Raw genomic sequence first — 12,942 nt, 5'->3', positions numbered from 1 at the left:
GGTTCGCAGCTGAGTGTGAAGCGGCTGGGATGGGAATCAGCACCTCCAAATCCGAGACCATGGTCCTCAGCCGGAAAAGGGTGGAGTGCCCTCTCAGGGTTGGGAGCGAGATCCTGCCTCAAGTGGAGGAGTTCAAGTATCTTGGGGTCTTGTTCACGAGTGAGGGAAGAATGGAGCGTGAGATCGACAGGCGGATCGGTGCGGCGTCCGCAGTGATGAGGGCTCTGTATCGGTCTGTCGTGGTGAAAAAGGAGCTGAGCCATAAGGCAAAGCTCTCAATTTACCGGTCGATCTATGTTCCTACCCTCACCTATGGTCATGAACTATGGGTAGTGACCGAAAGAACGAGATCGCGAATACAAGCGGCTGAAATGAGTTTCCTCCGCAGGGTGTCTGGGCTCTCCCTTAAAGATAGGGTGAGAAGCTCAGTCATCCGGGAGGGGCTCAGAGTAGAGCGAGAGGAGTCAGATGAGGTGGCTCGGGCATCTGATTAGGATGCCTCCTGGACGCCTCCCTCGTGAGGTGTTCCGGGCATGTCTGACCGGGAGGAGGCCCCGGGGAAGACCCAGGAGACGCTGGAGGGACTATGTCTCCCAGCTGGCCTGGGAACGCCTCGGGATTCTCCCGGAAGAGCTAGAAGAAGTGGCTGGGGAGAGGGAAGTCTGGGCATCTCTGCTCAAGCTGCTGCCCCCGCGACCCGACCTCGGATAAGCGGAAGAGGATGGATGGACGGATGGACAAAAGAACAAAAGAAATAAATGAATAATAAAATTACCGTCATTGACAAACATGCATTTTTTTTTGGTAGGTGACCCAATGGAATCTGCAATGAAAGCAGAAAAAAAGATATGTATTGTTTGTACTGTACTTTACTCAATTCAAGGAAGCTATATGCATACACATTATATTATATTATATATACAGTATATACTTACACACACACACTTATACATTGTGTATTTTTAATCACTGAAATTCTATACCTATGAGGTTGCTAGGTCTAAAAAGCAAGGAGTGGCCTCTAAATTCAAGTTTACATAATCACACCTTAGAAAAATATTTGACTTAAAGTATAATAAAGACTGAGGCATGAATCTGTCAAACAGTCCTTTTTCTATCACACTTATACAGTTCAGGGTCACAGAAGGCAGAGCTTATGCCAGCAGAATTAGATGCATCTCAGAACAGAAACCAAACCTGGGCAGGATGCCAGTCTATTGCAGGGTACATTCACTTACACATGGCAAATGTAGCTTCTTTAATGACCCTGGTATACTGTGCCCCACTTTGTGATTAAAACCCAAAGGAAAAAGAAAGCACAGACACACAGCAAGAAGGGGTTTAGCTGGTTCCCCAATATGGAATTATTTTTATGTGCTTTAAGTTGCACAATATTAATCAATGGCATTAGAAGGTCAATCAGTTAGGATGACTAAGCCGCCTGGGCACGCAAGATAAGATTTTGCAAGCTAGCTGTTGTGCAAAATGAAAATGGGAACAGATTGAGCTGGGTGTGGGTAATGTGCTAAGATAAAATAAGACAAGGATACATTCTAATAAAAAGGAACTGGCAAAACTTTGAAATACGGTAACTTTAAGTCACATATGCTGGAGAAAGTAAGGTCATAAAAGGTGTAAGCAATACATTAACCAATTATTTCATAGGTTAAAGCTGTATAATCATGAATCAGCTCATCTCATGTAGCCACACTAAAATATAAAAATATATAAATCACTTTGCTTGGGGAGATACTCTGATTGGCTTTGTGGAAAGGAGGTGGGAGGTGCTCCCTCTTCAAAGCGAAAATAAAGGACCCAAAGATCAAGTCTGCTCCTGCCTGGTTCCTGACTAAGAGAGGGCCTAATTGAGGACAAGATTTCTTTCTTTAATATATATCCAAATTATTTCTTCCATACCAACTCTTTTTACTCTGTTAACCTCCAGATTGTTTGACAAAGGTCTGCAAATACCTGCATTTGCTTATCTGCAAACAGAGTTCTTTGAACTCACAGGTTGGAAAAACCCTGAAATACCAAAAATAATAATTTAAGAAAAATCAGTAAAATCACACTATTCAAGTTTAAAAATACCTTCCTACATTTGGTCAACCAGATGTAGTAATGCAGCCACATTTTAGAAGTTTTGCAGTGTAACACATCTGATTGTATTACTTATACTTTTGGATGTTATGCTTTGCTACTGCACTCAAACATGGGTAAGATCCATCTGCCTGGCCCTTAGTGCTTATATGGTTACAAAAATATTGATCAATTACTGCTGAACAGTATTTTAAGTTTTTAAAAATCGGGTGTCATTCATGTTCTGACTATTCAGAACTGTCAGTGAATTAACATCAACCAGCCGTCTCATGACTGCTGTCTTACAATGTCCAGCTATAAAATATAAGGAGGTGACTTACATCTCAAACAAATCCCAAAGAAATGCTATACTGAGTATAAAAAACAAAAAAAGGTCAAACAAAAACCTTATTGTGTAATTTTCAAGATTTGGCTTCTCTTCTTTGACCAGATGTGGACAGATCTGAGTGCCTGTCTAAAGTTAACTAGCTTCTAAAGAGCAGCAAAAACAAACAGTTGAAATGGTAAATAGCAGACTTAAAAAGGCAAATAAACAGAATAACAGAAAAACAAAAATCAAAATAATATCCAAAATATACAGACACAGATGAAAATATCCTGCAATATAAATATCAAAATCACTTAGCCATTTTGCATGAGGACAAAAATAAAAATGCTGCGAAAGTCAGTGTTTTCACTGTTATTAAAGTTGATACACATCATCTGTTGTGGGCTGATCCAAAGTTAATTGAATGAGATGAGAGTACATGCTGGCATTTCTAACAGAAATGTATAAAATTTATGTTGGTCAAGATGGCACAGAAGACAATGTTGCCACTTATTCTACTGTAAAATACATGAATGACAGCTGTTCTGCCTTTTGTGCAGCTCCTGAATGTTTTAACTGTAATTCTGTCTCACAGTTCAGAAGCATGACGGAGGGCTGATTGGCAATGCAGAATTGTGCTGGCATGTTTGTTTGGTACTTGCAATGGACTAGAACTTCAGGCCTGGGAAAAAATATCAAAAGGGAATATAAAACGGATTGTCATTTATCACGTGAGCTTCCAAAATGGCGAATGAATGTAAATGAAAGAAAAACACGAATATTACAGAACATTTTCTAAAACACGTGCCTACACTATATATAGCCATTTATCTATTACTGAGGGGTAAACCAAAGCCTCTTGGAGTTTGGAAGGCTACATTAAGTATTTAGAATCTGTTATTACAAATGTTTCTGCTTTTACTTCAATTTTGCTATTAGTATCAATTTAAAAGCAAACTTTTTAAAGTTTCACATACTTACTCAGGGTTCCATCATACTGGATGTTAAGTTCATAAACTCTGAAAGCCAAGATCGTTCCTTCTTCCACAGTGAGTGCCGCTGGAAGGTCATCAACAAGCACCTGGAGCACATCCAGGTGAAAATAAAAGGGGCCGACTTCCTACAGTTGGGGAGCTGGAGGTGGATAAAGCTCCAGCGACAAGAGGAGGAAAGGCGGCCCATAGACATTGGAGAGGCCTGTATTTAAGGGTGCTTGGTGCGGGACTTTTTGTGGTGAATACCCGTGTGTTTTATAAAGTGCTGGTGTCTGTCTGATGGTGTTTGGGGGGCCTCTCACAATACATAGTAAGCATTTCTTGCTTAAAGTCAGGACCTTTGACCAATGAATGAAGAAGGCAGCATTGTCTTAAATTTCAAAAACGCAAACCAAGAGTAGAGGGACTTCTTGTTTGTAGCTTACTTTAATTTTCTGGTGTTATCAATGTAACAATATTTTAGAAAATTTTTTTGCATGTTGTAAGCATACAACTGGATGGTTTGACGTATGAATTATGCCACCCAAGTAACGTGAGGTTTTTTTCATAGATATTTTGATAATATTTGCTGCTGTTCAGTACTGCCATCATAGATGTCTTTTCTAACAGAAACATGAGAATAAAAATTTTCTTGGCCATAATTTCAAACTACATGGTGTAAGTAACATAAAATTAAATTGGGTTGTGTTTCATTTAAGTTAAAAAAAGAAAGTTAAAGATGCAACTTATTGGCTGTGTAACCTTCATCAGGTAGGTATTGTTTGCACATTTTCAATGATGTTTATGTTTCAACATTTATGCTTTATGTCGGGATTCTTTTCTTATTTGCAATTATTTTATAGTGTGCATGGCTCATAAGTGAAAGTGTGATAACATGAATTATCTGAATTAACCTAATGTTATATTTAATGTAAGGTATTGCATTCACAATCTGTTATTTGTATTGTAATATTGTCACAATACTTTAGGAGACAATACTTGGAGTTTGGAAGGCTACATTAAATATTTAGAATCTGCTACAAATGTTTCTGCTTTTACTTCAATTTTGCTATTAGTATCAATTTAAAAGCAAACTTTTTAAAGTTTCACATACTTACTCAGGGTTCCATCATACTGGATGTTAAGTTCATAAACTCTGAAAGCCAAGATCGTTCCTTCTTCCACAGTGAGTTTATGCTCATAATCCACTGAAAATGCTGTTGACACCTAAAACAGATGACAGTGTTAAAGTTCCAGTTTTTCTGCGTCTGCACACACTACTCAGACACAACATTTTAAAACCACTGACATGTGAAGCAAATGACTTGGAGCATCTGCAAAATGAAAGGTGTTGTGGGGTGTTCCTGGTATGTAGTGGTCAGTACCTAATGAAAGTGGTCTGATGAAACACAACTAGTGAACTGGCAATAGGGTCATGGGCACCCAAATGTCAGTGATGCGCATAGGGAGTGAAGGCTAGCCCGTCTGGTCCTATCCCACAGAAGAGTTACTGTAGCACAAATTGCTTAAAAACGTAATGCTGGCCAAGAGAGAAAGGTGTCATAGTGTATTGCAGCTTGTTGAATAGTGGGCTGGGTAGCCACAGACTGGTCAAACTGCCCATGCTGACCACAGTCCATCATTGAAAGCACCTACAATGGACACTTGAGCATCACAACTGGACTATGAGGCAATGGAACAAGATGGCCTGGTTTTCTTTTAGATCATGTGGATGGCTGGGTTTGTGTGTGTCACTGCAGAAGAGATGGCAGCAAAACGCACTATGGAAAGAAAGGCAAGCCAGCAGAGGCAGTGTGATGCTCTGGGCAATGTTCTGCAGGGAAACCTTGAATCCTGGCATTCATGTGGATGTTAACACATCACCACCTTCTTAAAGACTCACAGAACATGTACGCTCTGTTATGACAACAGTGTTCCCTGATAGCAGTGGCCTGTTTCAGCAGAATAATGGCCCCTGTCACACTGCAAAACTTTTTCAGGAATGGTTTGAGGAATGTAACAAAGAGGTCAAGGGTGTTGACAAATAGTTGTGTTACTTGGCTTCGCCTGCAAAATTTCAAAAAACAAATGGCCTCATTTACAGTGCCAATCGGATGCATCAGAAGTACTACATAACTATAAAATATTTGAATTTGCATGTTAAGTTGTTTAACATAGTCCTTGGTGGTGCTGGTGTGAACGAGGTTGCAGCAGAACTCCGCATTAAAGGACAGCACCAATAGTGGTATTCATTAATGTTACAAAGGTGAATTAAAGTTGATTCACTCAGTGGTAAAAACTGTTAAAAATCTTGACTCTCTATTAGCCTCAATACCTAAAATTAGTAAAAAAAAAAAAAAAGTTAGTAAATTACTTTTACTCATTTAAAAGCATCACCCTGTTCTTATCCATTCTGAGAAACGGCATCTCCATCAGCTATAGAAACAAAATTGAGCTTCATTGTGTTCTGATGGCTGGGCTCCATTGGTTAACTTTCTGTGTTTTTTATTTTTAATTTCTTCCTTGTTTTGTTTTTTTAACTTCTTAAAGCAGTGGTTCCCAAAGTAGGGGTCGTGAGACATTGGGGGGGGGGGGGGGGGGGGTCGTGAGATGATTTCCAAGAAATCAAATACTTTTTTTAAACTTTTTAGAAATTAATTAATCCACCCATTAGGTGAGGTGTTTTGTTGAAATTAAACAAATGAGTAAATAACAATTTTTTAAAAAGTTATATGGTTGTTAGAGCGTTATGTTCTTTTTTGTTGTCATGCTGTTGTTTGGATAGGATATTTTGTTGAAATTAAACAAATGAGTAAATTACTATTAAAAAAATTATATGGTTGTTAGACCATTGTGTTCTTTCGTGTTGTCATGCTCATGTTTGGATAGGCCTATTGGCGCATGTGCACCGTTGCGCGCAACATTTATATATTTTAACCACTTCCGAGGATAGTAGGGGTCACGAGTCACTGGCACGTTTATTTTGGGGGTCGTGAACTGAAAAGTTTGGGAACCCCTGTCTTAAAGCACTTAAGGCTGATCGGTGATTGGTACTGCGAACTTAATGACAGTATACAGGTGGGCAACAGTGTTGGCTTTTTCAAAAACGCTGTTCACTGATAAGAAATGCAGTGTAATCCATTTATCTCAGACTTAATGTCACATATGACAACATCCCCGGGTATGCTGAAGCGATCATTTCACCAAGGGGACCCCCATCCTCCTGCTCTTCTAATCACGCTCGATTCATGAAGTGGAAATCCCCCTGTCCTCCTGCCCTTCAAATGCGGTCTGTGGGTCGCATAAAGGTTGAGAAACATTGTTCAAAAATAAATGCTGTACTCCAGAGAGACAATGAAATTGCTATTCCAAAATGGCTAAAGAAACAAAACACAGCAGTAGATCCTTTTCGTGACATGCTGGGTGGCCGATGCTTTTACATTGTGAGTGATGAAGAAATCATTTGGAGCACTGCAATGGCTGATGGGAATTGTAGTCCCAACATCAGCATTTGCACAAGGTTGCAGAGAAGATGAAGAAGGCCTCTCACTGTGTGTGTGTGTGTGTAGGGTATACATACTAAAACACCTTTCTTACTGGATCAGCCAAATTGATTACCCTCACAGCCACCACTAAATGTGTCTTCTTTGAGCTTTGCCGAACTTTTCTCCTTTCACTTTGATTCAGCAGGAACAAGAGCTTTCATTTGCATAAAACGGCATACCCATTTCTCCATGTGATCACAGCAAATGTTATGGTGAAATGGGGTGGAGGCAGAGTTTGTTAGAATATCCCACTTGCTACAGCATTACTAACAACAAACATCCTACTATATAAAAGTGGTCGGGATTGTCCTTCCGTCCCGTGAGTGCAAAGCATAGCGGTATTCCGCTTATCACAGACTTACTATTTGCGGCTTGCGGTATGAAGTGACGCGATGTGAGCAGAGTTCTGGTGCTCCCATCATCCCCTTGCTTTTGCGCGCGATGCGCTGGAAAAATAGACAAAATTATGTCTCTGGAAATAATTAATGTTGATGGAGTACAAATGCCTCACCGCGTAGTAAATATCAGGGGAGATGGTGCTTGCTTATTCTCATCTATAGCTTATTTAGTGCATGAAACTCCGTCTTTAGCGGTACAGATTTGGGCTGACATTGTAAGACATGTTTTAAGTAATTGGTCAAGGTTTCAGCCATTTACAATGATGCCATTAGGAAATTATACAAATGAGCTTCAGTATCTCACTGAAATGTCAAAGTCTCAAACTTATGGTAGGCCTACCATTTCTGAGCTAATGGCAGCGGGAGAGTTGTTCCCCTATGAGTTTCAAGTATATTATTATGGAGTCCTACACTCCAAGTTTGGACAGGCACTTGAGGGGATAAAAAAACTTAGGTTTTCAGGAGATGTTATGAATGGGCACTTTGATGTTCTCATTCTCTACACTTACATGCCTGATGTACACATGGAGCGCACACAAATTGAGGATAAAAGTCGGTCGCCGTAAAAGGCGGGTGAGCCTAGTCAACAAATAAAAAATGTGTTGGCCAATTTTCTTTTTTCTACGTCACCAAATTTCAATCAAATCTGTCAAAGCATGAAGGAGTCGGCGAGTCAACTTTGCATTACATATACAGTATATAGATTTTAAAAGTCCAAGGACCTCTCTGGAGCCCTCCATAATCAACCTGTGATTAGGCGTAGATCAGTGCGAGGGGACTAAGACCATTTCTAAAGCTTAGAGTGTTCCCAAGAACACAGTGGCCTCAATAATTGTGAAAAGGAAAAAGTTTAGAACCATCAGGACTCTTACTAGAATTGGCCATCTGGTGAAACTGAGAACATCCTTGGTCAGGGAGGTGACCAAGAACACAGATGTCACTCTAACAGAGTTCCAGGAGTCTTCTACTGGGATGGGAGAACCTGTCAAAAAGACAATTACCTTGGTAGCACTACATCAATTAGGCATTTCTGGTATAGAGACTAGATGGAAGCCACTCTGAATTAAAAGTATATGATGGCATTTCAAGGACTCTGAGACCATGTAGAGAATGACACCCTGGTCTGATGAGACAACTATTAAACTCTTTCAGCAGAACTCTGATAGAAGTCTGGCAAACAACGAAACTTGGTTGGTGGCAGCATCATGCTATGGGAATGTTTCTCAGCAGCAGGGACTGGGAGACTGGTCAGAATTGAAGGAATGATGAATGTAGCCAAATGCAGAAAGTTCCTTGGAGAAGTCCTGCTCCTGAGTGCTTGCTTCTTCAGACTGGGGTGACAGTTCACCTTCCAGCATTACAATAACCAAAAACATACAGCCAAAACAATACAATGTGACTTTGGGACAACTTGTTGACCGTCCTTAAGCCAATCCTAGCCAATGCCCAGACTTAAATCCCATAGAACATCTGTGCACAGACCTGAAGATGGCAGTTTGCATGTTGCTTCCCATCCAGTCTAATGGGGCTTAAGTCAATCAGCCAGGAAGAATTAGATAAACTGTCCAGGTCCAGGTATGCAAAGCCTGACCCAGGAAGACCAAAGTGCTGAATTGAGGGTCTGAATACTTACATGAATGTGAAATTTCAGTTTTAATTTAAAAAAAAAATTACAAACCATTGTAAAACATGTTCTCACTTCATCATTAATGGTTACTGTGTGCAGATTGCTGGCCACAAATTGCAAATTATCCATTTAAAATTAAATCTACAACATAATAAAATGTGCAGAAAGTGAAGAGGTCTAAATTGGATGATCCTCCCAAGCAAGCCGAAGTATGGAAACCCATCCATTATCCAACCCGCTATATCCTAACTACAGGGTCACGGGGGTCTGCTGGAGCCAATCCCAGCCAACACAGGGCGCAAGGCAGGAACAAACCTCGGGCAGGGCGCCAGCCCACTGCAGGGCACACACACACTCACAACACCAAGCACACGCTAGGGACAATCTAGGATTGCCAATGCAACTAACCTGCATGTCTTTGGACTGTGGGAGGAAACCGGAGCTCCCAGAGGAAACCCACGCAGACACGGGGAGAACATGCAAACTCCATGCAGGGAGGACCTGAGAAGAGAACCCAGCTCTCCTTACTGCGAGGAACAGCAGCGCTACCACTGCGCCACCGTGCCGCCCGCCAAAGTATGGAAATGGAGAATTTAAATTCTAAGATTAACAACAACACCATTTACGTATTTATATGGCACGTTTTCATACAAATGATGTACTTCAAAGTGCTTTACAGGATGAAGAAAGAAAAAAGATAAAAATATAAAAATAAAATTAGGCAATACTAATTAACAAAGAATAAAGTAAGGTCCGATGGCCAGGAGGGCAGAAAAAACAAAAGAAAAAACTCCAGAGGGCTGGAGAAACAAAAACAAAATCTGCAGGGGTTCTGAGGCCACCTAACATCAATGATCTCCATCAGTCCTCAAGACTTCTAACATCAGCTGAAAACTCACGGTCTACAAGACTATCCACCGTAAAGGTCTACAACATCTTGGAGGTAACCAACTACTGTTGGACATTATGAATCCAACTTTTAACTTCACCCTTCCTTGCCCGCCTTCTTTTACATAAAGGCGGTCTATTCAAATTGAGGCCCGTGGGCCACCTGTGACCCAGAAGCAACCTCCAAGTAGCCCTCTCTCCCAGCCTGTGGTTCCCATCAGAAATGCAGACAAAAAGTGAGAAAAGTATATTTTGTGAGCCTTCAGAAATTCCTACAGTAGTACAGACTATGAATGCAACTCTTCACGTACCCTAGCAACATTCAACCCACAATGCAGTGCGTCGTTGTACGTCTGGAAGTGGTTGTAGTAGTCTGAGACAGTGATTTTTTTTTTTGCTGACGGTACCTCTGCCGTGACAGCCAGTAGTGGCATTGAAATGAATTGAAGTGCAATGAAATCAATACCTGAGCTAAGGGCTGAGCGTGGAACTTCAGTGATCCTCTGGCAGATGTCAACATTTGGACCTCCAGTGGATTTGTAGTTCTGACTTCCTGGATTACGATGCCCACGCCATCCACTTTATCCATCTGTAGCTTTTTAATCAGCCAATGTGACATGTCAAACTTGCTGTATCAAGAGAGTGACAAGGGAAAGAAAAAAGTCGGTCAGACAGTCTAAGCTGCAAGGTTAATCTGGACAGGTTATTGATTTTCATATAAGAGATGGTCGCTCACAGCAGCATGTGTGTGAACATTGAAATGTTACAATTCAAACAAACAAGGAAAATATTACGTGTTTCATGTTTGCTTTGCCAATCTTTGCATTAGTTTATGATTTTGTTAGGAAAATTTGGACCCCATTACCCCATGCACCAATCCTACCTATGTTTGCCAGTTCTCTTGTTTATTCTTAAAGACGTGAAAGGCAGGTCAGATACCCAGTTTAATCCATTTGAAACAGCTAAAACACAGAAATAAACATCCCAAAGATGGCGTCTAGCTATACAATACAGATCGGGAAAGCTGACAGGTTACCTTGTGCTCCTCCGTGTCTTTTGCTTCTGTGCTAAAACTTCCATGATGATCACAACTAAGCACTCCCATCCTGCACTATGTATGGAGATGTGCAGAGTAATATACAGTCATTCCTCACCTGTTGCGGGGTTTACGTTCCAGAGCCCCCCGTGAAAGGTGAAAATCTGCGAAGTAGCAACCTTATATTTATTTTATCATTTATATATATTTTAAGGCTTTATAAACCCTTTCCACACTCTTATAAACCTTACTGCCTTATTACGTTCACTTACAACTTGTTTCGCGCCCTGGTTAAAGGACACTATGGCCGTAGATCGTAAATTCTTTTCCTCCTTTTTAAATAAAAAGAATCGTGGACTCATTGATGCCGTAATGGCGTCCTACAGCGGTGTAGCTGTTCCCTGCCTTCAACATATCCAAACCTTTTACCTTTTCGGCAATCGTTAGCATCTTCCGTTGGCGCTTGGGCACGGCCCCTGAAGCAGTAGCAGGAGCAGATCGTTTTGGAGCCATAACGACAGGCTTGACTATGCACAAAGATAAACACAAAAGAGCACAAAAGTTAACTGTTTACACAGCAAAACACATTGATGCTGAATGAGCGAGACGAGACTTCCTGGTTAACGCAGCGGAATCGAATTCTGTGCTACGTCGCTGAGCCAATCAGCTCACAGGAACTTAACTGTGTGCTCTGATTGGGTAGCTTCTCAGCCATCTGCCAATAGCGTCCCTTGTATGAAATCAACTGGGCAAACCAACTGAGGAAGCATGTACCAGAAGTAAAAAGACTCATTGTCCGCAGAAATCCGCGAACCAGCGAAAAATCCACATTATATATTTAGATATGCTTACATATAAAATCCGCGAAAGTTGAAGTGTAATATAGCGAGGGATTACTGTACATAATTCTGATAACCACTGTGGTAACATCACAATGGTGCAAAATTCAAAAGAAACCAGGATGCAGCAGAAGAGTGCCAGCAACAAAATAGGGAGTAATAAAAACAAATAAAAAAAGAATGGGCACTTTCAGCTGGCAGTAAAACCTCATATTATGATCACTGCTTTGATACAAAACTTCGAAAACGAGTGTCACCAGCAGCTTTCCCAGGCTGAGTGAGCCAACTCACATCTGAAATAAACAACGTGGCCCGGTCTTGTTCAGTAGAGAAAAAACGCATTTAGGCTGTGATCTGACACGAAAATCAGCCAACCTCTGTTACGATTACATCCAAAAATGAGAGGCCAAGCCCACCAATAAAATTTACAACGCAAAAATTAATGTAACAAATGAATAAATCAAAAAGCCAAGGTTTAGAAATATCACGTTAAGAGCAATCCTAAATACTGTGAACAGTGCTAATTAAAAAGAAAACAAAACTAAATCCTTCCAAAAGAAACTAGACAGGTTAATAATTTGGACCTTCAGAGGAAAACTGACCCAAAATACAAACAAAAAAGAAATGAATGAATCAAAGAAAGAGGCCAACAATGCTAAAATGCAAAAAACAGTCAAAGCAAAGAGAAAACAAAGAAAAATAAAACAATAACCCAATCCAAATTTAAACTTCCAAAAGCGTAGCTATGAATTCCAAAACTAAGAATATAATACAGAAGATTGAAATAAATCAATAAGGCTGTAGTAAAAGGGCAGACGATGAGAGGGGAAAAATAAAGCAGATTTCACTAGTTAGTAGACAAGACCGCCGAGGGTCTTATATAGTCCTCTCAGATGACTGCGGTCATAGTGGCCTGCACATGTGACTGTGGCTGTTGAGTGAATCACACTTGATATGCAGATAAATTGCTTCCTAAAATGCCTTCAGATTTCTGAATTTATTTGCAATAACCAAAAGAACAGTAATTTCTTCATGTGCATCAAAGAAATATTCAAATGTTACACATGCTTACAAAGCGGATATGTTTTAGGCAGTGCTGTAATGAAAAAAAAAGGCTTATGCTTATATTTCATGTTTTTCTTAAGTCACACCATTTACAGTATGTTTTATGTGGTCCTTACCGGCCCAGTGTAAACCCAGAAAAGCCGTAAAACCAGTTGCATGAATT

The 12,942-nt window shown here is 40.5% G+C and overlaps 2 protein-coding genes across 3 annotated transcripts in view; both read right to left on the bottom strand.

Moving 5' to 3' along the window:
- The window catches only part of LOC114654912 (baculoviral IAP repeat-containing protein 1-like), an 828,238-nt gene that overhangs the window by 272,519 nt on the left and 542,777 nt on the right, over positions 1–12,942 (bottom strand). The gene's annotated exons all lie outside the window — the stretch shown is intronic.
- LOC114654916 (uncharacterized) overlaps positions 1–12,942 on the bottom strand; it is a 70,989-nt gene that overhangs the window by 27,134 nt on the left and 30,913 nt on the right. Inside the window, exons 4-6 of one of the 2 annotated variants that reach the window (XM_028805773.2) lie at positions 10,306–10,468; positions 4,500–4,608; positions 776–823 (exon numbers count right to left, since the gene is read on the bottom strand). In XM_028805773.2, the coding sequence (XP_028661606.1) occupies positions 776–823; positions 4,500–4,608; positions 10,306–10,468 (320 nt within the window). The remainder of the gene's footprint in view (positions 1–775; positions 824–4,499; positions 4,609–10,305; positions 10,469–12,942) is intronic. The other variant, XM_051930044.1, reaches the window with a different exon arrangement.

This window comes from Erpetoichthys calabaricus, chromosome 7, assembly GCF_900747795.2.
Source record: "Erpetoichthys calabaricus chromosome 7, fErpCal1.3, whole genome shotgun sequence".
Classification (NCBI taxonomy): domain Eukaryota; kingdom Metazoa; phylum Chordata; class Cladistia; order Polypteriformes; family Polypteridae; genus Erpetoichthys; species Erpetoichthys calabaricus.
Note: the sequence above shows the minus strand (reverse complement) of the source record. Positions and strands in the feature narration are given on the sequence as shown.